Source organism: Leptopilina boulardi, unplaced genomic scaffold, assembly GCF_019393585.1.
Source record: "Leptopilina boulardi isolate dan_hultmark-lab unplaced genomic scaffold, ZJU_Lbou_2.1 LbouV2_70, whole genome shotgun sequence".
Taxonomy (NCBI): domain Eukaryota; kingdom Metazoa; phylum Arthropoda; class Insecta; order Hymenoptera; family Figitidae; genus Leptopilina; species Leptopilina boulardi.
The window spans coordinates 739,029-764,381 of NW_026138017.1; the positions used below are offsets into that span (position 1 = coordinate 739,029).

Consider the following 25,353-nt stretch of genomic DNA (forward strand, 5'->3'; position numbering starts at 1 on the left):
TAATATTTTGTCGTCTGCTTTTTTATATAAAAATTCTTAACTACATATTCTTTTTTTCTTTTCTAATAAACAACGAATTACATAAATTTTCTCAATTGAAATGAAATAATTAAAAATATTTTTGACAGTACAGTGCAAGTATTGGTAAATAGTATTTTTAAAGTTTTGTCAGTAGCAATCCCACCCTCTTCTATAGTTTGATGACGTTATGAAGTATGAATCAGCTGACAGATACTGCGGATTAAGAGTTAAACATCAGGAGGACATTTAAAAAGAATTTATAATAAATATTAAAGACATTCAAGATGTCTTTAAATACTGCACACGCTAATGGGGGAGTGCTTATTCATTCAGGAGAGTGGTATGTAAAAAAAAATTTATAAATCTTCATCATTTTATTTGTTATTGTCAAATGTATAGTACCGATTACTTGTGACGTTTCTATTTTGTACATACCTGCACTATTTTATCAACTTGATATTTGTTTTACCTCATTGATAATAAAATTTTCTCGATAAAATAGAAATTTATTATAAATTACTTTCTGAAAATCTATAATTGGAATAAAATAATTTTACCGGTTCATGCAAGAATTTTAGAAATGTCGTCATGCGGATTTAAACAATAGTTTATAATTAATTAGTAATTATTATTATTGCGTCATATTGTATAAAAATATAATTATTGAGAGAAAGTAAAAAGTTATTTAATATTAACATATGATTGTTTAAAATAATAGAATTCTCGTTTTATAAAAATCTATTTTTAACTACTTGTCATCTAAAATTGACGACAATTTAACAATTAATGAAAATGACAAATGAAACATATGTATTAAGTAAATTGTTAAATTACGATAAACGTCAAGTCTTGTCAGACGTAGATTGTCGCAATTTTTGCACACAATATAATAGAAACAAATTATTTATTTTTCTATTTCATATTTTTTTTTAGCATTTTACTTTTCTGTGACAATGTTTCCATGGAATTTCATGGACAAGAACAACCGGAATTTCTTGGACGTAAACAAGGACGACTTTATTTGACTACACATCGAATGATTTTCAATGCCAAAGATCATAAGGAAAAAATGCAATCATTCAGCTTTCCATTTGTCACATTATCTGGAGTTGAGCTTGAACAGCCAGTTTTTGGTTCAAATTATATTAAAGGAAAATGTCGAGCACAAGCCAATGGAAATTGGGTTGGTGAATGCAAATTTAAACTTTATTTCAAAAGTGGCGGAGCAATTGAATTTGGACAAGCTATGCTGAGAGCTGCTTCAATAGGTTTATTTATTATTCTCTATTTATTATTATTTAATGTAATTTTTACAATTCTTATTTGAATATTTTTCTTTTAGCTCAACGTAATGGTCCGCAATTTGATGCACCACCTCCATATGAAGCACCAACTTCAAATTGGTATGCTGCACCTCCTCCAGCTTATCAAGCAGCACCAACTGGATATTATGGTTGGTCACCACCAACCAATGTTTTTCCCGATGCTCCTCCAGGTAAATTTTGAAAAGAAACTCCACATAAAATGAATTTTGAAAATAAATTTATTAATTAATATTCCATTTTTTAGCAAACAGCGTTTATATGACAGATATGCCACCACCGTATCCGGGAATAAATGCACAATATCAAGGTTACGCGAGCGGAGGAAATCCTCAACAACATGGTGCTTGGGGACAACAACCAGGTTGGACACCACAACATCAAAATGGAGCACCTGCTTGGGCTAATCCAAATTACAATAATCAACAAACTCCTCAAGCAGGTGTGTACCCAAATAATGGACAATCCAATAACTATCCACAATATCCACCACCGTACACTTCATACCCACAAAATAATCCATATGGACAACCGCAATATGGGCCTTACCATTAAAAAAAAAAAAAAGAAAAAAATTATAAAGTTACTATTTTATAGAAATAGTAAAATAATAACAAATAACCAAAATTACTAAATATAAAAAAAAGGTTTACAAAGATAAAAATTTTTATTATCTATATATAAATCAGAAATTCTAAAAATACCCACTAAAATAATGTGATTATAAGCTTTAATTGATAAATTGTTTAAAACAAAAAATTATTCAAGAAATAATTGACAACGAATTAAATACTATAAAATATTTTTCCTTAAATAAGCGTAGTGTTTTTTCGGCTTTTTTACTTATTGAAAATTAATTGCCAACCTATTTTTGCTTGTCGATATAATATCCTGTATGGAATTATTAATTATTTCGCTAATCAATTATTATTTAATAGTAATCTATTTGTTATAGGAAAAGAAATATAACAAAAATTTGCTTGGATAATAAAATATAATAATGTGTGTATATTTGAAAACTAGTTTCTCGTTATTATCTACACTTTATATTTTTATTTTTAAAAAGAAGACACGTATCAGAAAATTTGCTTCAAAATACTTTTGCGATATAAAATATTTCCCCCAAATAAATAAATGATAATAATATTTAAAATTATAATTTTATTTATAAAAAGTATGAACTAACAGTAATAGTTATAATTAAATTATCCTTTTAATTTTTTTTGAAAATAAATTTAAATTTAAGATTTTTGGTTTTTAATTTCTTTAAAACCAATTCACCTATAAAAACTATGACAAAAGAAAATTTTAAGAAATAATTTAAATAGATTTTTGTTTTGAATTTAATTCTAAACGGATGTATTGCTAAAAAATCGTGATTTTACTTTTTAAAAAAATTTCTTTTTTTGGCACTGCTATAAATAAAGAACAGTATTATTTTTTATTTTTTTGCAATTTTATATTATAAATAATGTGCAGACGATCAGCATCACCTGGAAATAGTGCGCAGGTACGTGTCGTATAAAAATAATTTCTTCAGATAGGAATTCAAACGTTATAAAATAATTCATATTGAATTTATTCATCCGTTAGAGAAATTTTATTCTTGTTTTTTATTAAAAAAATTTTTTTTTTTTAAGCTATTTATCGATTTTAACGATTAGTGCAACACCCTCCAATAATATTCTATCATCATATTTGTATCATTATTAAAAATGCTTGAGAAATTGTATATCAAAATACAAAGATAATTATTTCTTTAAATGACAAATTTAATTTTTAAAAAAACATATTAATGCACAAATATTGGTATTAATTGCAATTTTCTGACGCATGAATCGTCTTCCCTTTCAATATATTTAAAAAAAAATTAACAATTAGAAAGTAATTACAATATTTTTAGAATTTTGTTGTGATTTATAATTTTTTTTTTCTTCTAATAGATGCAAAGGCTGCTGAAGCTGCGCAAAGTGCCTATTATGATCCCAATAAACCTCAATGCGCTTATGTACCGCCTCCAGCATATTATGTAAGTATTAATTAAAAATAATTTAATTTTAAATATATATAAAGTAAAGAAGCAGTTTTAATAAAATATAACATTTATTTCCAGGAAAGTCCTCCTAGTTTTCAACAAGCGTCAGCAAAGAAAGACCAGTGAATTTTTAAGAGTTTAAAAAAAATGGAGGACTGCTAAAGATGATTTAAATCTAATATTACATTTGTTTTAATTCTCGTATTAGATATTTAAATGGGATAAAAAAATACTTGTTTATTTATTTTTTACGAGCACTTCACTTGCAAACACTTTTTATACATTCCATGATAGTTTTTTTTTTCTATGTATTTCTCTTTTATTTGCAATTTTTGCAACATTTTACGATTTAAGTTCACAATTTATTATTCAAGTTTTATGAAATTATGAATTTCAATTTTTTTACTCTTATTATTTGGTAAAATTCTAAGTGTTTTAGAGTTAAGTATGTATGTGATATGTTAGCGCATCTTGATTGGTATTAAATATATATATAATGATATAATGTGTTAGTTATTTAGAAAGAAAAAACGTGTATTCAATGAAAAATAGTATTTGCAAATTTTTTTTTTTTTTATTTTGTAAATTTCAACACAAGTTTTTTTTTAACATATATTATAAATTAAAATTATTTTATATTTTATAAAAAGAGCAGAATTTACTAACTATATTTATTTTCTGTGTAATTTGACGTCATTAATCATGACTTTCTATTGTACAGCCTTTGATCCTTAAAAATGGAATGACTCTTTTTCTTTAAATCAGAGACGAAAAAAATTAATTTTAGTAAAAAGAACTGCAGATAATTTAGAAAAAAAAATATGAATAAATTTTTGATTTTCGTCACTGATTTAAATACAACCATTACCCCAACACGCGCACCATGGAACATTTTCACTACTCGTACTTGTTTTTCGTCTCTTATTATTACCAATTTCTTTACTATTAACAGAGTTTATTATTGATTCACCTAAATTCCCATCTGAATGATCTTTTTGAGGAATGATTTTATTTCTGGAATTTTCCATAGTTCGAGTACTCTTCATTGATGTTAGAGAAGGTCTTTTTTTTGAATTAAAATAAATTGACACACGATGTGTTTGTTCCTTTCTTTGTGAATCCACATCGGATGATGACGATCGACTTTCATGTTTATTTTCCCGACTATCAAAATTCGTTCCTGATGATGTAATTATTGCATTTGGCGATTCTGATTCATCGCATGATGATATTGAAACTTGATTCTTTAAAACATCACGTTTTCTTCGATCGACATTCGATTTTTTCTCAATTTTCTCCTTTTTTGTACTTTTTTTACGACTACAATTTGTGTCCTTGCTTAATGATTCACTTTTTGTTCTTATTAAATCCTTTTTACCACGAACAACATTGGACTCCTGTAAAATATCTTCGTCAAGTGTTTGTGTGTGAGCGGATATTTTTTGTGGAATTGAATCGTAAACAAATTTCATCTCCTCATTGGGATAATAGAATTTTCTCGCTAAAAAGGGCATATTTTTATAATCAACATCAATTGGCATCATTGAGGGAATTTGTAATGTTATTGGAAAAGGACCTTCGAATGATGTTGCTTGATAACCATGATAATGTTCATTATCATTATTATCGTTCATTATTGGAGTGATTTCTTTTCCATTTTGATAAAATAAATTATTCAATGATTGACAATTTGTTGATGGTGATTGTAAATTTTTTTTCGATAATATATTTGTTGGAGTTTTTAGAATAACACTCAATTGTGATTTAAATGATTTTGAAGGATTGTCTTGTGAATTTTTATTTGTATTTGGAAAATTTCCATTATTTATGAGAAAATCAACATTTTTCTTTTCTGAATTTAAATTTCGACACGATGAGAATAATTTGAAACTATTCATTGTTTCATTTTGCATTTTATTGGGAAACAAATTTTCCAAACTGATGGATTTTCGTTTTTCTGAATTAAAAATTTTTTCATGTGTTTTATTTATCACTACATTGTTGGAAATAATTTTATCATTACTTTTATTATCTTGACATTCATTTATCAATGATTGTTGATTGTTTCTTGATAATTGTTTTGTGATTATTTCATTTTCCAGTGAATGATTTGAAAAGAAATCATTTGGTGATTTTGCCGATTGTTTCGCAAAAAATAGTTTTCGCGAAGTATTAAATTTCAAAGGCGCGAAAATTTGTTTTGGCCTTACGTTTAAAGGTGATAAGGTTCCTTTCTCAATTTCGTTGGGATTGAAAATTTCCATTTTTCTAGTTTGATTTTCTAAATTGACGTGATTTTGATTCCTTTCGGCAAAAAATCTAGAACTATCTAGATAAAATTTATTTGGTGAATGATTTTCAAATGTAACAGAAGGTTTGGGCGATTTTGCGAGTTTAGAATTACTGAATTCTGATAAGGAAGTATCTAATTTTGGAGTCGATGTAGAATCAAAAATTTGTGATGATGTATGATTTACATTTGGAAAAATAAATGGATTGGTATTAAAAATTGAACTTGAAAATAAATTTTGTTTTGAATTTGTCGAATTAATTCCATTATAGTCTGTTAAATCGTCATCGTACTTTCGTCCTTTCTTTTGTTCCTCTTCTTCGTCGACAATTGACAAACCATCAAAATCTACTTGAAGATGATCTAGATTATTATTTATTTTTTCTGAAGTGATTCTTTGAATTTTATTATTTATTTTTTCTGATTCTTTGGATTTTTCGAATTTCTGAATATCTGGATTTTTCAATGAATCGTTGTCAATTCTCTTTGTTTCCTTTTTATTTTCTTTGTGTTCTCGATTTTCAACATTAATGTAATCTTCATTATCCTCATTATTTTCATTATAATTATCGTCGTTCTCATCATCATCATTATTATTATCATCATCATCATCGTCGTCGTCATCGTTTTCGCATTGAATATTATTGTCAATATTATTACAAATCGTTTCATTGTCATCATTTTCAGCATCGACGTCATCAAAAAAATCATCATTAATATCTTCTTCACCTCTTTCAGAGTTACTTAATTGTGAAGCTTCATTATCTTCTGAACGACTCTGAAAACATTTCTCCAATAAATCGACTTCTATTTATATGATTAAGTTCAATTTCAAAAATACCAAAAAATTTACTTTTAGGTATTGTTTTGAGTCAGGTCACCTGTGTCAATTTTTTTTTCACACAAATTGTCGCAGGTAAAATGAAAAATTTTGAATTTTTTCCAATCGGAATGTAATTTTAGGATCACATGCTATTGTTTCCTTTTTTAAAAATTGATAAATTAGTAAATTGGCAATTAGTAAAAAAAAAATTTATTATAACTAATAAATAAAAAGCAATGCAAGTCTAATTGCATATTACAAGCTATTTGTAAGTACCTTGGGAGCTTGGGACCCAGAAATTTAGTTGTTTTCGTAGTTCCAGTCTCTCGCTGGGCCAGCGTGACTACACTTCTTGCGGATAGAAATAATAATCGTTGAAAAACATGAAGCTAAAAGCAATCACAACGACACGAAAATTATATTGTTACAACCAAATATTTTTGTTGCAAAAAAAAAAAAACAATTCTTATATGAATTGAAAATTATAATTATAAATTTTAAGAAATAATTACAAAAATTTAAATATATTTAAATTAATGTAATCTGTAAAAAATGGGATCATGTTAATGCTAATTGTATTAGTTATTGCACATATAAAGCTTGTCATTCAAATATATTAAAAATAAAATTTTCCAATGTACCTCACATTCATCGCTACCATCATGACTCTTTTGCTTCCTTAAGATTTCCTCTAATTTATCATATTCATCTCTTAGGCACCATATTTCCCTCCGTAGTTGTTCGTTCTCTTTCCGCAATTTTTTTATATCGTTTTGTCCTGAAAAATAAATAATATTAATTTTTATTTGAAAATCAGAAAATTATTATTATTATTCATATTGTTAAATAATTATTATATTTTTCATATACATTTATTTTTGAAATCGTTTAATTAATTTTTTTTTCTTTGTATTGGAAATAATTTTTCAATTATGTTTCAACTCTTTTTTTTTATCATTTATTATAATTGTAATAAATTAAGAAAAATTATTTTCTACATTGAATTTTCCGATTCCTTTACTTTTACCTTGCTCGATTGCAGCATTGATATGAATAGTTCGGAGTCTGAGTTCCTCATTTTCGTAAATCATTCCACGCGAAGACTTTCTGTCTAATCTTCTATTTGGTTTGATACTGATATCTTTCCTTCTTGCCCTCAACATCCCAGCTCCTGATATATTCACTCCTGTTCCTGCCATCATCTTAATGAAGTACGAGAATCACATTCATGTCGACAATAACATTTTTATTTCTTTTTTCTCCTTTTTGGAGGCAATTTTGCTTCTATGATTTTTATCAATTTATAAATTTTTGAAATTAATTTTCCCTTTTTAATGAAAAATTTTAGAAAATTTCTCTCTTTAAATCTCAAGAAAAATTATATTTTTCTTAAGAATGTTGTTTCTTTTGAAAATCAAAATTTTTTCCTGTGTCTATTAATATTTTATTTTAAATCAATGCAATTTTCGATTTTCTTTTATGAAATTTTAACACAAAACGAAATTATATTAAGTTGCTTAAATTAATTAATTAAAATTTGATTTAGATTGATAAAATTAGGTCAATTAAATTAATTTGTTAACATTTGAATTAAATTCAATCAATTAAATTTATTATTTATAGACTATTTTTACATTAATGATAAAAATTAAATTAAAATAAAAAATTAATTATAAAATAATGAATTCAAAAATTATTATGAAAATAATAAATTATTATTTATAAATTCGTTAATTTATACAAATTGCATTGAATTAAAATTTTTGTAATTATATTTTTTATATGTATAACACCTACCCTGGATTTTTTTTATAGCTGTTGACAAAATTTTTCAACTAATCATAACCCATTAAAAGGATTATTGGCTAGCAATCACATTTTTTTCGATTTACAACACTTCTGTCACGCAGTGATTTAATAAATTTGAAGTATAATAATTTAATTGGCGACAGACAGTCGAAGCTGATCGGCATAACTGCGCGAACGAGAGACTATACTCACACCCGAAACTTCATCATTCCATCTCGCTTTTTACCTCTTCCACTCTTTTTCTTTCACGTCCCACTTGCTGGTGGTTTCCATACCATCTTATTTCCTCTCCTGAATTTTCTTTCTCTCTCATGTGCGGCAAAGTCGCTATCTTCTCAATCTAAAATTATCCAAGAAACACTCAACGTCGTATGTGAAATACATTTTCTTGGCCCTACAATATCTTCGGGTGGTCAATTTTTCATTTCCTTTTTTTTTTTAAATATGCCTCCCCGCGCATGAAGCTTTTCACTCTTTCTCAAAGAATGTATACATAAATGTTTAAAAAGAAATTTAAAAAGAACTGTTTCTTTGTTCAAATATAATCGTAAATTCATATATATGAAAATTTCTTATTCGAAAATTTGTTTTCAATCCAAGCCATAAAATTCGTTCTAGGAACGTTGAAACTGCAAATATGTGGGTTCACTGTTTATTAATGACTCATGACTATTTTCGATACTTCCGATATTCGATTACTTACCCTCTATCAATATATATATATATATAGTTATGATATTCTCCAGTACATTGTATGACCCAATTACACGTTTGAAATTTCATATTGTCTTAATTAGCAAACTCTATATTTAAAATTCTGAAAAATTGATTTTATCTATATATTGAAAATAATTCTCAATTATTTTTTTCACAAAATCGAAAATATTTTTTATCTTCACTTGTAAAATTAATTCAATTTATTTTTAGCCAGTAAAACAAATTTCGAAATATAAAAAACAATAATCAAGTTAGATTGAATTTTTCTTCGTCGTAATTAAAGAATTTTGTGTTTGTATATAGACATAGAATCTGCTCCGTTAAATTGAATCTAGGTGCCGTCGAAAAGTGATTCTATTCCCAGGCGTCCGTGGCCGTTTTTTAAATATCTGCACTAGCATTCACCCAGTTTCCCATAGTAAAAAGGGGGAAAAAAAAATTATTATCGAATAAAAGATGAAACCTGTATATTATGTAATCATCGATTTTTTTAACGATTTATTTCACTTTTTTTCTATTTATTTATTTTTTCCATCATTTTTCGTTATTTTTATTTCTTTTACGCTTTATTTTTCTATTTATTTTCCCTTCTATTTATTTTCTTCTTATCTATTTTCTCTTTATTTACTTTTTCTAAGTCTATTTTCTTCTTTATTTACTTTTTTATAAAGTCTATTTTCTCTTCATTTATTTTTTCCTCTAAATTATTTATATTTCCTTGTTTTGTTAAACTTGAATTTGAAGAATTACATAGATGCAATTTTTGTTATTTTTAATATTCTATCAAAAATAGACAACTTTTCATTATTAATAAACATAAATTAATTCATGTAACTTAATCCTATTGTTTGTTCTTTCAATTTGATTTCAACAATTCCTTTGTTTCAATTTCTTTAATTAATTTTAATCTCATTGATGAATGAGATCCTTTGATTTTCACAAAATTTGACGTTGCAGTTATCATCATGAGAATTATTATTTGTTCTTGTTGCATATTAATTAAACGAATTCAAAGAATCTTCCAAACATAATAATATCTACAAAGCAGCGAAATTTGTGCATTAATAATTATATTAATAACTATTCTTAATTAAACTATTATTAAAAGTTAAAATATAAATTAAAAAACTCTTATTTCAAATTTTATAAATTATATTGCGTACTTAAATCTATTATTATAATGTTATTTTGCGATCTATTTTATGAATTATATTTTAATAAAAGTTTTATTTTTAGATTTTTATTTTTAGATATATTATAATATGAAATTAAAAAAAAAAAATACACACCTGCTTTTACATCTTCATAAAGCCAAGACATTTGTTTTAGACCCAATTCCATTCAAGATATTTGTCATCGTGTGTGACGCGAAATCAACTAAATTGCAAGTGCCGAGTGTCTAAGAACTATTGTCACACACTGAAAAAGAGAACAGTAATGACGACAACTTAGATTGTTCAATTTCATGAAACTCTGGCCAAAAATGAAACGTCTCCAAGTTTCTCTCAGACTTTAAATAGCGGCGGGAAAGTTATTTCTATATGTTTACAATTTTTCATTCAATTGTATATTCTTGTTCGGCTTGGTAGAGAAACTATTTAGTTAGGTATGTATATATTCAAATTATTTTAACTTAATATTTGCGATATTATTAAACTTTTTCCTAACTTAATTTTTCAAGTACTTTTTTAATTTAAGACATTTAAGAAAAAAATAATTATTTTCGAAAAATATATTTTAATGTCAATAAAAAAATATACTATATGAAAAAATAAATTATACTATTCAAACATATTCTATTTAAAAATATAAAGTAAAAAACACATTGTTTTGAGAAAAGAATGATACAAAATATTTTAATTTCTGAGCATTATGAGAATGTAAAATTGTTTTTCTTAAAATTAGAAAATTATTACTTTAAATAATAAAAGTTAATTATTACTTAAACGATTGTCAAATATTTCAAAGTTATTTTTAAAATATGGGAATTATTTTTTAAGGTTATGAACAGAACAAGCATTGTTATTTCCTTGTTTTTCATAAATAAATTTAAATTTATTAATAAATTATAACTTACTTGTTGATTACTATAAAAGCATTTGTTTAAATTTCTAATAAAACATATTTTTCACTTCTTATTATTATTAAAAAAAACTTTAAAAATTGTCGTAAACATTGTTAGTGTCGAAAATGTCAACAAACTTTAAAATTCTACAAACCGGAAGTAATCATATACGCACGCGTCGCATATAATTTCTGATTGGTTAATTTACGAGGCATATTTAAAAATACTAATACTTAATTTTAATAATAATAAATTAAACTTTGTTTTATATAATATTTACATATATTTTATAATTTATGGCTGTGATTATTATTTTAATTTTCTATTTTTGTATTTTCTAATTATTAAAACGATTTTCTTTCATATTTTCAAGTTGTTTTTTTTGATAATATGTTGGTAGCACTGACAGGAAAGACAAGTTTATCAACGCCATGCTACGGTGACTTTAGTAACTATCTTAAGATTGAAGTGATTTTTGAAATTTGCCCGTTAACGAAAAATATCTCATAATTTATTAATTATACATCAATGATAATGGAATATTCAATTAAAATATCAATATTTCATGTGAATTAAATAGTGTGGAATAAGAATCAAATGAAACAACAAATGAAAAATCATATTTTTATGCCGTTAAAAAAAGTGCGAAAAAAACTAACCTAAAAAAAAACGGCCATTCCAACCAATATTGTGTAAAAAGTATAATGAATTTAAAAAAAACTCCAGGTAATAATTACAACAGTTAATGTAATATTTTAATATATATTTTTTTTTCATGTTATATATCAATTTTTCTGACATGTGTTATAAATATCAGTTTTTTTTGTATATATAGATATATTGAAAATGATACTCTTGTGTGTAAGTGTGGAAATCATTCAACAGGAGATGGTAAATATTTGAGATTTTTGAAAGAATAAATGAAAATAATTTTAATTTTAGAAATTTTACAAACATTTCTTTTGGATTCGTTAATTGTTAAATTAACAAGTTTTTATTTATTTATTTATTTTTTTTCTAATATAAATCACGGAGGATTTTTATCTCTGCTTTTTAAGTTGGTGGCTTGCGCACGCAGTCTGATACCCCCCGGACATCCCCCCACTTCGGATGCACCAGACCACACCATGAAGCCGGTCAATACTCCGTGAGTCCGTGAGCTGAGAGCTCTCTGTTGCAGCTAAAATCGCGTTTTTCACTGTGTAGAAAATCCCAGAAGAAGACTACGACAAGACTCATGTATCGTGCACTTGCAACAGTGATCAAATCTAACGACTAAAAAAAAAGAAAAAAAAAAGGTGATATCAACTCCAAAAACGCAATCATCATTTCACTTTTATCGTGTGGACAAATTGTCAAGGTGTACAATTTTGAGATAAAAATTTTCCTTGAAAGTAGAGAAAATATGTGAAGGAAAACGAGGAAGCGCGACCGTCGTCGGAGGTCACGGCGTGACACGTTTTAACTTGGGAGGGCGCGTGTTTTTCTTTAGACGGCGCCGTCGTCCTGCGTTCCTGCGTGCAGTAGATAACAAGCCTTTTATTAAAAAGTATTTAATATGTGCATCGCGTGATGGACCACAGCTTCACGACCGGCCGACTCATGGATACGTCGTGGATATTCTTTTTCTTCTTTGCCATCGCCGGTGAGTTTGTTGTTTTCTTTTTTTTTCATATCTATACCATTTTTTTTTATACCTCATTTTGTCTCACAAAAAAAAAAACATTTTGTTTTTATCTTTTTTTTTTGTTTTATATATTTGATGTATAAAAATCGTGTCCTGTATAATGTAGACGATGTTTCCTCGCATTCTACCCCCTTGTTTATTCACGTTTTATTATTCGAGACAAGGATGTCGCCAATGTCCGACATTTCGGGTTTGTTTTCATTTTTTTTCTTTTTTTTTAATGTCAGAGAACTCAAGATGTTTTTTTTATCGAGATTATTATTAAAACTCTTTTTGAGTTGCTTTTAGGAGAAATTTTGTTTATGGTCCAGTTTCCCAGAGACTGATTAAAATGGTTTTTTTTCTCATATAAAAGCGAAATTTTTTAATTAACAATAATAAATTGTAACAAATTATAAATACAAAAAAAGGACATTTTCACACTTTTCTATTTTGATAATTTTTATGAAAACATTTCTTTTCCGGTGGAAAACACTTATTTTAGCCCACTCGGTTCTCTTTTTTTTCAGTTAATTTTAGAAGTTCAATTCTTTTTATTCGAACTTTGTATATACAATATTCCTTGGAGGCTTTTAAAATTTAAATCGTTTTCAAGTCCAAGAAATTGAACTTTTTGTGAAAATGATTCTTGGGAGATTTCTTTTGAGATTTAAACTTTTTTTGATATCACATTTCTATATGGTTACTTCAAAAGATATTTTTTTCAAGAAAAATCAATATTAATAATTGATATGAAATGTTAGGGTTTTTTTTTTTTTTTTAATTTATTTTGACATCAACTTGTTGCAAACTGCGAAAGTTTCAACTTCATCTAAAGACGATTGTCTCTCGTTGAATTGACTTCAACTGAGACGTTTTCTCAATTGATATTCATGAATATAAATTGCAATTAAACTTGAAAAACAACTTCTCATCAATGTTTATATTCAAGATTCTTCTTCCCACTGCTTATGATTATATAAATCGTTTTATTATTATAAGAATAGAATTATTTCTTTTTGTTTTCATCTTGAAAAAAGTAATTTAAATAGATCGGAAAAATTTAAATTATTATTCCTTGACACAATTGAATTATTGTGTGTTCTCTCAATAATCCATTAAAACATTGAATGAGGGTAATTTCATCATTATGAAATAAAACAATGATTTAAAAAAAAAATCAATTATTAAATGATGAATACGTTACTAATTGTGATCGGGGGGAGAAAAATAAGTCGTAAATCAGAGAGAGAGAGACAAAGCTCTTTCTTTCTCAATCTATAATTGATCAGAGAGTGAGTTTTCAAATAGCCCTAGAGAGTGCATGAATATTAGAACTTACTTTTTTTTTCTCTCTCTCTCCCTATATCGAACTTACCCTCCCCCTTTCCACTTCATAGATCAAGAGCCCTATTCTCAAATCATTCATTCATGAAACGTACTTTTCTTTGTTCAGTTTCTTTTTCTGTTTAACCGTATATGAAAATCTGCAAAACAAACATCTGCCTTCAAACTGAATCATTTATTATTTATCTTTTTTGAAGCCGCGCGCGGCCGCAAATAAAGACTATTGATCCAATTTTGTTACAGGATTTTATCATTTTTTAATGATGCTGAAGTCTAGACTATTTTTGAAAAGAAGAGCAAGGGAGAATGATTTACTTGAACTAAATAATAATTTTTTTTTTTAAATCAAAATTTTAATTTTTACCTTCAAAAAATTTTTTAATAAAAAACTGAAATTCACTATACATATTTATATCTCTCATTTTTTCTTTTTTAAAATCGATTATTAAATTTACATTCATTTTATTTTAAATTGAAATATTTTTCCCATTTTTCAAAATTTGACAAATTTACATTTCATATAAAGAGAAATTGGATTTTTTTGTTTTCATTTTACTCTAGAAAAAAAAAATTCTATATGTAAATATTTTCAAATAAATTTTATTTAATTCAAAAATAGCAAAAATAAATTTTTTTTATTTATGACAAATATATATTTTTATTTAATTCAAACAAATTATATTTGGTTCAAATAAAAAGAATTCTCTAGGCTGTGTAAAAAATTAAATTTTGTATTTTTGTATATTGTTTGATTTCTTCATTGAAAAAAAAGAAAGAATTCAATATCCTTGTTAAAATTTAGGATGTGGATCTTTTGGTCAAATGTTGGGAAATCGTGCAGTGTAAATATGTTGCAGAGTGAATTCACTGCTGCTAATGAACAAAACACGTAACCGTGGTCGATAAGTAAATATTTTTCAACCAAATAAAACGAAATAGAGAGAGAAGGTATTTAACCACAATTTCTAGCTGATTTATATATATATATATATATATATATATATATATATATATATATATATATATATATATATATATATATATATATATATATAGTTTTTGTACATCAGGACTTAATAGGGTAATGAATTTCCAAATAAATTTCGATGCTGAATGTATTTTTTCAGCTCTTTCTCTCTTTTTTTAGCAATCCAAATAAAATAATTACAGTGTTTTAAATTATTTGTAAATTACGAGAACGAGTCCCGAGCGCAGTATTCAAAAGCGCATTAGATAATTAAAATTCTCAATTTAAATCTCCACGGCTTTTTTTGTGATTTTGTTTTTGTATTCTGTGGATAAAAAATTAATTCCCCTTGAGAGCTTTTTTTCCAGTAATTTATTGTCACGTTTTGTTAATTAACATAAAATTAGCTTAATCCTTGAATTGTTATTATCACACTTACTTTCATAATGAAAATTAGTTTTTGTAATTATTTTTTTTTTAATTAAATAATTGAAAAGCATTTTTTTTTTAAATTTTTGATTTTGTAAATTTTATCGTATATATATATATATATATGAATGAGTGAGAGTTTGTTTTATGAACGTAATTTAATATAATATGGTATATATTAGTTTTTATTGCAAGGCTGCTGTGGAATAAAGAATAGACCAGAAGGTTCCGATAAGACATCGAATCTTAAGGAATCAACCCTCTAGGAAAACGTTTCCACGTTTTTGCCTCATTTCCTTTTAAGCTTTTGTGGCTCTGAATTTTACGAGCGAATAGCTACTGAATGGGCACGTTTTTCACGCAAAAGACTTTTATGCGAGTGCTTAGCATATGTGCACGTAAAGTAACACTTTGAAAGCTTTTGGCTCTGTCATCGAAAAAGTCTTCCTTGAAATTGAACAACGTCGAATTTTTTACTTTTTCTTTATATTTAAAAATTCAGAGACTATGTATAAATTTCTTTTTTTTATATATATTCTCGTATCACGAATTTAAAATTAATTGCAATTAGAATTCCAAAACACTGGAAATTTTATTCTTTCTATTTTTGATTTTCATATATAATAATTTTTCTTTAATATTTATTTTTGGATTAATTTTAGAATTTTTGTTTGTTATATGAATGTAAATTAGTTAAAAAAAATTAAACAAATTTTCTAAATTAAAATTTAAAAGATGAATGTTTCGTAAGGAAATAAAAAATTTACATATATAATTTGTATAAATATTTGAAAATGTAGACAGTATATTTCAAAAATTATTTAAAGAACATAAATATATAAAATGATAAAACATAGAAAATCTGAAAGATCATAAATATATCACATCTGGAATCCAAATTCTCATAAAATAATCTTTCTTGTCTTGAAAATTTGTCAGAATCGATAGTCTTTTAATTTCATATGTAGAATTGGAAAGCATTTCTAAATTTTATATCCTCATATCTTGAAAAAAGATCTTCTTCATTCTTTCAAATCTATTCTTTGTTTTTTTATTCTTTTAGGTTGAAATTTCATTAAATTTCTATTTTCTAAAGAAATCTGCTTTTTATAGAAAAAAAAACCAAATCCAAAGAAATCCTTTTAAAATTCAATTTTATTTTGAAATGAAAAAAAAAACACTTTTCGCCAGTGGGCAATAAACGTTTTTCTATTTTATGAGATCATTTTTCAATTCGCGGGATGAAACGCAGTGATGTTTTACAACTCTCTGTATATTCAAAAAAAAAAAAAAAAAAAAAGAAAAGTGTTTCGTTGAAAATTTTTTTGTGAAGGAATGAGTTAAAACGAGAGGGTTCTTATATTGAAGAGAAGCTTGTATATAATAGAAGAACGTAAAAGTCATTTGGCCCATTTTTTTCTTCTTCGTTGGCACGTCTTGTAGCCACCCACACTGTGCACTATACTCTTATATAGCACGTGGTTGCTTTATCGACACATTTTGTCTACGAGGAAAATGTAATCAATCATATGCTCTAAAACTTTGTATACTGCTCAATTTTTTTTTTTTCGTTCTTCTCTGAAAAAAAGAGCAAAAATTTGTGTATGTTTAACTTTAAATAGAGGCCACATTAGAAAATATATAGAAATTCTTGAGAAAAAAACTCTTTCAAAAAAAATATCAACTTGAATTTATTTGTTGATACCAAATGTTACTATATTTGAAAATTCAAGTTCCACTCAGTTATCGAAGAATTTATATCATCTTTGAGCAATTTTCATATATATGCGAATTGCTCGAAAATATTATCTTGCGAATGAAATTCTTGAATTTAATATTCTTGTATTAAATTTAGTTTCAAATTCATTAATTTTTTTTTTTTTTTGATTATTTAAATTTATTTTTATTGCATTTAAATAGCGGTTTATTTTATGATGAAACTTTTATTTTTTTTTTACCTTCTAATACCTTGAGAATTTCCCATTAAAAATGTAACTTAAACCTTGCGAGTTGCAAGCGTATTTCGAATATACATTTATTTATATTTGAATATACATATATTATTTCAAAACTCATCTAGTTGTGCACTGTGAAAATATATATATACGTGAATTATAAACAGCCACAACATAAGCCAATATTAAGCTTCTATGTAAATTACACGCACGGTAAGCATGTAAATTAGAGGGAAAAAATTATAAATTCAAAATGTAGTTTTTTTTTGCGTAAAATTGTAGCCCCTGACCTACCGCAAACAATTGACTTTAGAATTTATTTTATAATATCTCTCTCTTGAAAAATTTTTAGTTCTGCAATTTTATTTTAAACTTATTCTCAACTCTAACCCATATATGAATTTTTCACGATCAAACAATATTTTATTTTATGTGTGATTGGAATTCGCTGCTCAAATATCTTTCTAGTTCAAGTTTTATATATTAACTTCAAAATACTGGATGATTTTTGATTTAAAGATAACTAAAAAAGGTTTTCTTTATTTTTATTTTTTGTTCTAGTAGCACTTTTTGTAATGCAAAAAAAAATTAAATTTCATTCTCTCGTTTAAAAATAAAATTTCAAAATTGCGAATAGAATTGGGAAATTTTATTTTCAAATTTTCAAAAAATTCTTTAATTTTATAAATTATCATCATTGGTATTTAATAATAATAATTTGGATTTAAGTGACTATTTTGAAAAAGAAGATTTTTTTTAAGATGGCCTCAAAGATAAAAAAGAAAAATGATACAAGGGAGTTTTGGATGGGGCTGTGGATGAAGCCAATGAGGGAATAGAGACTGGTATTTCGACGGGACGTGCCACAACTACATAAACGATCATCCCGGAATAGCTTTGTGTATACCTACATATAAATTCTGGATTGAGTTCAACGAGTGTTCGCGTATGCGTTTCACGATACACGACCAGGGATAATAGGCCCGTGGTCGTTTCGAGCAGGTGTAGGATGTTGAGGCTGAAAGACGAGCAGAGAGAAACGACCGGATGGATACAGGAAAAACTGGGGCTCACAAAAGTTATATGGCACTCGAGAGAGAGAGAGAGAAAGAGAGGAAACTGAAATTTTTGAATAGCATAAAACTCCTCTTTTCACCCCTATTTTTATCACAAATATTTACCTGCAACTTTTACCTTCTGCTATGTGTATACTTTTTTTTCAATTTTTTTTTTCCACCGCGTACTTCTTCTGTGTTTACAAACAGCTATTTGTCAAATAGGAAAAATAGGAGGCATTTTTATTTATGCCACATACACACAAGAAAAATGGAAACACTTTTGTATTATTTTATTATTCTTACGTATAATTTTACTATTTACAATTCGAATTGAGAAAACTCTATTTTTTTTTCTAAAAACGTTTGTTTTTGGTGAAAGGTGAAATTCAATTAGTTTTTGTTTAAATAGTATAAAATCGAATTTTGACCTAACCCAGATTATTCGATTTCACAATTCAAATATTATACCATTGAATATTATTGTATGTTTAGAAATGAAATAGTATAAAAAGAAAACGTGAAAAATTAATATTAGAAATATTAATGGATTTTAAAATTCATTTCCGGGTATTTTTTTTTAGGATTTAGAAAGACAAAAAAGAGTAATCTTATATAAGGTGAAAAGATTTATATATATGTTATATGGGATTGTTAACTGTGATAGGGGTCGAATTGTGTCACACGTACGTTTCTAAACGCCTGCGTGTTTGTTCTTGTGGCGAGAAGTATTAATTCTACAATAGTAAGCGCGCACACGAAACCCTTATTGCCGAGGGACATCAGTGATATTGTTGCACAACAACACACATATTCCAGAATTCTCTCCATGTATCTCGATTTTGCAATTTCCATTTAATCACAATCATAAATTATTCAATGATGTGATTTTATTACCATCATTACTGAAACTATTTTTCAAAAAATTTTGCCGAGAGAAATTAATTTCTTCTCTAAGCCAAATTTTGAAAAAAAAAATTCTTTTATAATTTTTCGGATATTACAATTATTATTATTTTTTTTTTTTTTTTAAAAAAAAGGAGGATATTTTTCAAACAAAGTAAAATATTGAAACGATCTTGGATTTGAAAAAAAAGACTTTAAAATGTCATTTTGGTTTTCTGCATTTGTCAGATAAGAAATAATGTTACTTGAATCCTCTTTGAGCTTAGATTTTGTTGTATATTTGAATTTAAATTGAAGATATATTGTAAGACTCTTAGGAAATCTTTCTGAATTCATCTCGAGATCCATTTCCATATCCTTTTGTGAAAGAAAGTTTCCTCTAGTCATAAAATTCATAAAAGACCAGACAAAATCCGATACGATGACGACTTTTTTTTTCTTCTCTCTATTTACTGCATTGTTATTTCGTTTTGTATGTATTTCTTAATATAAAGTCAATTTATATATATATATATATATATATATATATATATATATATATATATGTATAGTATCAAACATTGTTGAATGTCTTATTCCGCATATAATAACCTCTAAAGTTTCATTGTAGAATAAGTACGTGACACACTCGCACTGGCGCTAAAATTCGTTCTATAAGAGTCAGTGGGAATTCTATGTTTTTATCTTGCAACGAAATGCGGTTGCAGCCACGTTTCAATTTTTTATCAAGGTTTGTTCTCTCTCTCTCTCTCTCTCTCTCTCTCTCTCTCTCTCTCTCTCTCTCTCTGTGTGATACAATGACACTATATGCAGAGAAAAGATTTTCTGGATTTATGTCAAAGAGCGAGAGGATTTTATTTGTCTCGTTGCTTTATATTTTGGTCATAATTTCCTTTTTTTTCTTCTGAATCGAAATTTTTTTTGCCAGATAAAAAAAAAAGATTTTCTAAAATTAAATTGTAGAAAGTAATTTGAAAACTGGTTGAAAATGAGTAATTTTCAATTCATTGAACTCGTCTTGAAAATTTTATTTGATCGTTCGTGTGAGAATTTGTAAAACTCTCTCATCATCAGGGGGAATGTGTGCTCTCTTTATGTTCTTAGCGTTTAAATGGGTAGGAAAGCGCACTTTAGGTCCAGACGTAACCATCCGAATGCCAACGAAGGCATTCGCCCCAACGCTCATGATTTGAATTCCAGGCAAATTAGATATCGTTAAAAGCTCTCAGTCTCTCTCTCTCTCTCTCTCCGTTCTTGTGCACATCATATAGCTTTTGTATGCACAAACCTGTCCTTTAGCCACACAAAGATGAGTACACGAGGCGCCTGTTGACAAGCAACGCTAATAGCAACTTCAACAAAACGTAAATGTGGATCAAAGTCGCGAGGGGATTAAATTCCAACTACCGCAGAGAGAAAACTCTTCTAAGATTTCGTGCCAAGGAAGATTCACTCTCATTATCTTACACAAATCTGATGTCTTTTTGGAGAGAAAAAGGAGAGAGAAAAAGAAAAAAGAATGATAATGAAATTGAAGTATTTCAATTTAACTTTTTCAAACTTTTTCGAGGCTGTGAAATTTACTTGCCGATAATCGAAGCTAAACTTTTATCTATCATCGTTTTTTATATAAGTCAAGTGCAATCATATTGCGATCTTTCATGAAATTTATTGGTCTTTTTTTATTTTTCATTTATTTCGCTTCGTCTATTTGATTTTTGATTTAATTTTTAAGCCAAATAATAAAATAATATTAGATTATTATAATTTAATTAACATTGAAGTTGAAAATCGCAATTTTACTTTGTCCTTCTGCCTTGCCTTTATTTTTAAATATAATACAAAATATGTGAAAGAGAAAGAAAATTAGGTTAAATGATAATTAAATATAAAAACTCTAATGTGGCTCATGAGAATTCATGTATAAAAAGTATGGAAAATTGGAAGAAATATAAATTAGAGAATAAAAGGGGGAAAAATTAGATGGAATGATAATGGATAGAATTACGAACGTAAAATTTAAATAAATTATTATTCGGTCATTTGGAGTCAGACAATCGATAATCATATATATATATATATATATGAGTTGGATAATATTTATATTAAATTAATATCACTATTTTTAAAAAATTTATAAAATAGAAAAATAATCAACAAAATGTAATTTCAATGTAATTTTCTTTTCTGTTTCAGGTGAGTTGAACGTGTTATTTATTCCATCTTTAGCAGTAAGTGTCAGTGGAAGTGAAGATTTAAGGTAAAAATTTTAAAGAATAATGGAAAAAAATAAGCTTTATTGCTATATATAAGAAAGATATATAGATAATGGACTTTCATCTACTTTGAAATATTTAGAATTGAGAGAAAAAAAAAGGAGAAATAATTCCGCGACCACCATGAAAGGTGTAACGTAGCAATTCTAAAGTGGCAATTACACAAGAGCTTATGAATGGCTTTTATATAAAAATGGTTTGCCCTCTCTGATTCTTTAATACCATATCAAGTATAAAATTTCTTTTCACGCCAATTTCACTTTGGCCACGTGCTTTAGAGAGAGGCTGAAGTGCTTTGATATCGTCCCTTCTCTTTTCGTTCCTACAAACGAAACCGCTATTTCTCAATATACATATATATATATACACAACTCTCGGTATATATACCCGTTATAAATTGGTGCTATAGGTGCATATTGCCAACACGTATATATATATATATATATATATATTTGCCACCAGAATGAAGGGAAGCTTCATTCTCGTTGAGTGCCGATTATGTTGCACCCATATATATATATAGGATTGAGTTTTACAAAATAACATCTGCGCCCATGAAAATTTATGTACCGTGAATGAAAATCTATGGGGGGATGAATATACAAGACATCTCTTGGTTTATATATAATTGTAATATAGTTCCATATCAAGAGGTGCGAAAATTTTGCCTTTAGTTTAGCCGCACATTTCGTGACTGTATACTTACTTATTATTCAGACACTTTATCCCTATTTTATTACTTCGCTCAGTCAAAATTAAAAGCCCACTTAAAGTTTATTCCTCTTTAAGGATCGTAAAATTTATTGAGTTCAATCTTGAAATTTTTTCAAATTTGTTTTAAGTGCTCGTGAATTCTTCAATTTCTAAAGTTTTTTTTTTTTTATTGATTTTAATTCAATTTTCAAGAATATTTCAATTTCAGTATCAGATATATATGGAGATGAAATATTTTTTAATGAAAAAACGTAATTACAAAGAGAATTTTTGTTAATTCTTTTGTGAAACAACTTCATTATATATATTTTTAATTATTAATATTTCTGGAAATGAAAATAATTTTTTTCTCCATATTATAAGAGGTGCTAACAAATAAATAACAAAAAAAAAAACTTGTTTCTTAGTAATGACTTCACAGCATCTGCATGTCACCGTCTCAATTAATTCTGAACATATCTCCCCGACTGATACGTAGGAGTAGATTTCCGTAATTTGCTCTTACACAGAGCTTGCTTTTATTTCTGAATATACTTTGAGATCCCGTGTCTCTCTCTTTCTCTCTCTCTCTCTCTCTCTCTCTCTCTCGAGAAACATTTCCAAGAGATGTTAATGAGATTTAAGTAGGAGGATTAAACTGCTCTCATTATGAATTACATCTCACACCAGAAATCGTATTATATCTCAATTTTTTTTAAATCTTATGTCAATCAAGAAAAATTAAAAGATTTATTGATCTTCTTTTTTTTTAAATATTTCTATATTTTCTAATCTTTTTTCTAAATTCTGTTACTTTTTTTTAGGATCAGATATAATAAGCCTTGGTCAATTAGAGAATTATGATTGGAAGATAAATTTCAAAACTGCGTATATATCAGAGGAAGAGTAAATTTCACGGTCCATCAAGATGATTTTCTCTATATCTCTCTATGGAATCAAATGTGGAGAATATTTTTTTTCCCTTGTATGTGCGAGCGAAGGAAATATCCCGAGGTCGAAGTGTTCCATTGTCGGGGGAGTCATTTGGCGTAATACTGGTACTGGGATGCTGCGGATATATATATATATATATATATATATATGCTCCCTTATAATTTGCGTGACCTATGACCTCCGGTCTTTTGAGTCTCTCTCTCTCTCTCTTTCTCCCTCAACTTTAATACGACACTGCACGTACGCAATTCTCTCGTTCCTCGCGAATAGCATCCTTGCAATTTTACACAATCTCCGAGTGTGCTCCAATTTCACTTACAGTGTGAGATCAGATACCAGTTGCATCACCATCGTTCTCGATAAACTTGAAAGAAGTTATTGCAAAATTCTCACCTTAAACGAGATTCTTAATTTCTGTTTAATACAAAAATAATAATAATGATAAAAAAAATAATAATAATTAGTAGTGATAATAATAATAGAGGTAAATAAAGTAATTTCTGAAAGGAAATTATTTTACCCTTTGTAGAAAATTTTATTATATAGAGATTTTGGAGGGTTGTTGTGTATATAAATATGAATTGACTATATATATTTTGTGTATTATGAAAGATGGTATTAGAATGCACAAAGGCGATGAATGTTTGACTAATAGTTTGTAAGTCAAGAAGAGATCTTTCTTGTATAACGTCGTCTCAATTCCCCAAGAGAGCCCTCACGTTAATCCACAATACTATTGTATAAGGGTGATAAAAATTTATGGGCGCATCTCGATGAATCTTTTTGAATAAAAAAAAAAGAGGGCATGTACTTACGCAGTTTATCTCTTTATATTATTATTATATATTATAAATGCGTGACCGCATCAACCGCACTCGATTTTATATTATACACATATCATTTTTTTTTTCATCTCTTTTTTCTGATTGTCTGCTTTAGTCACAAAAAAAACAAACACTCATTCAAAAGAATAGATAATTTTATTTGCTAAAATATTTTTCATTTTCCTAATTGTTGTTTTTATATTTTAATTTTTAAAAAAATTCTTTTTTTTTAAATAATTTAAACTGAATTTTTCGTAGAATTTTGTAAAAAAATTATTTAAATATTTATCAAATTGAAAATTTGTGTATATATGTATATAGTTGTATATATGTAAATTGGAAAACTTGATAATATGTAAATTCAGCAATTTCGAAATTCCCGCAAAATGTAAATTCAGCAATCTAAGAATTCACGAAAACTTTATTACAACATACACACAATTCGTGGAAAATGGAAATTTAATAATCGGACTCTTTTTTTTTACAACAACGTCAAATATTTTTTTTTGTTTTTTGCGAAATAAAATGTCAGTTTTTTGTTTTGAAACTCATGTAAAGAGAAGAAAACTATATTTTTTGTTAAATCCAAAATTTTGGAAGTTAAAAATTTTCTGAAATCAAAATCAATTTTTTTTTTTTAATTTAATCAACAAAAAGAGAAAAAGAAACATGATTGACGAGATGTGTGGCTAAATTTTTGGGGGAAATATTTTTGTATATATAATTTTAAACATATAAATAAGGATCATCGATCAGAGAGAAATGAATCATCGGCACGTGCCTTGATGTTTGATTTGCTGCTTATTTATTTAAGACTCTCTCGTTTGAAATGTGGCTCGTTAGGCATGGTGCCTACTACTTACTTCTTTCGGAAAGCCCAGGATCGATCCTTTTGGTTCGGTTCCTTCCTGGCCTTTCTCTCCCTCTCTTTTTTCTCGTTCCCCTTTTTTTCCACCTGTGTGAGTGTATATATATGTATGTGCATTGGCTCAGTTTGGTATCCTACTCCTCCTTTCGGTCAACTTCTACCTCGTTAATCGATACTGAGCCAAATCCTGCCCTGACTCGATTCGGTTCTTTTCTCCTAGGGGCACGTCTCCTTGGTCATGGAACTCTCCTTATATGGTAACGATCAAGATTGTCCCTTACCAGGACCCACCCTCGTCAACTGGCATTGGCCAATTGAATCTTTCCTTAGT

General features: G+C 27.1%; 3 protein-coding genes across 12 annotated transcripts in view; 2 read left to right on the plus strand and 1 right to left on the minus strand.

The window, feature by feature from the left end:
• Nucleotides 1-13: 13 nt before the first annotated feature.
• On the plus strand, nucleotides 14-3,883 carry LOC127290552 (WW domain-binding protein 2). Its single transcript, XM_051319225.1, has 6 exons — nucleotides 14-361; nucleotides 955-1,289; nucleotides 1,364-1,516; nucleotides 1,591-1,785; nucleotides 3,287-3,372; nucleotides 3,457-3,883. Exons 1-6 carry the CDS (start codon nucleotides 306-308, stop codon nucleotides 3,502-3,504), a joined length of 873 nt encoding a protein of 290 aa, XP_051175182.1. The 5' UTR covers nucleotides 14-305; the 3' UTR covers nucleotides 3,505-3,883.
• LOC127290538 (GATA zinc finger domain-containing protein 14-like) lies at nucleotides 3,708-11,215 on the minus strand. Of its 7 annotated transcripts, XM_051319179.1 has the most exons (6): nucleotides 10,307-10,551; nucleotides 9,004-10,054; nucleotides 8,289-8,929; nucleotides 7,519-7,693; nucleotides 7,133-7,269; nucleotides 3,708-6,446 (listed from the first exon to the last, which is right to left on the minus strand). In XM_051319179.1, the coding sequence occupies exons 4-6, from the start codon at nucleotides 7,691-7,693 to the stop codon at nucleotides 4,230-4,232; spliced, it is 2,529 nt and encodes an 842-aa protein (XP_051175136.1). In that variant the 5' UTR covers nucleotides 8,289-8,929; nucleotides 9,004-10,054; nucleotides 10,307-10,551; the 3' UTR covers nucleotides 3,708-4,229. The 7 variants fall into 7 exon arrangements, with proteins under 7 accessions (XP_051175136.1, XP_051175137.1, XP_051175139.1 ...); XM_051319180.1 differs by having other exon boundaries at nucleotides 7,519-7,775; nucleotides 8,289-10,054; nucleotides 10,307-10,552; XM_051319182.1 differs by having other exon boundaries at nucleotides 7,519-7,677; nucleotides 8,289-10,054.
• A 341-nt stretch (nucleotides 11,216-11,556) lies between these two features.
• Nucleotides 11,557-25,353, plus strand: part of LOC127290535 (transmembrane protein 132E) — a 45,968-nt gene continuing 32,171 nt past the window's right edge. For 2 of the 4 annotated variants that reach the window (XM_051319174.1, XM_051319170.1), the window contains exons 1-3: nucleotides 11,557-11,808; nucleotides 11,918-11,973; nucleotides 12,141-12,727. In XM_051319174.1, coding sequence (XP_051175131.1) covers nucleotides 12,655-12,727 — 73 coding nt within the window. In that variant the 5' untranslated portion in view covers nucleotides 11,557-11,808; nucleotides 11,918-11,973; nucleotides 12,141-12,654. Of the gene's footprint in view, nucleotides 11,809-11,917; nucleotides 11,974-12,035; nucleotides 12,728-25,353 lie in introns of those variants that run through there. The other 2 variants (XM_051319172.1, XM_051319173.1) reach the window with 2 other exon arrangements.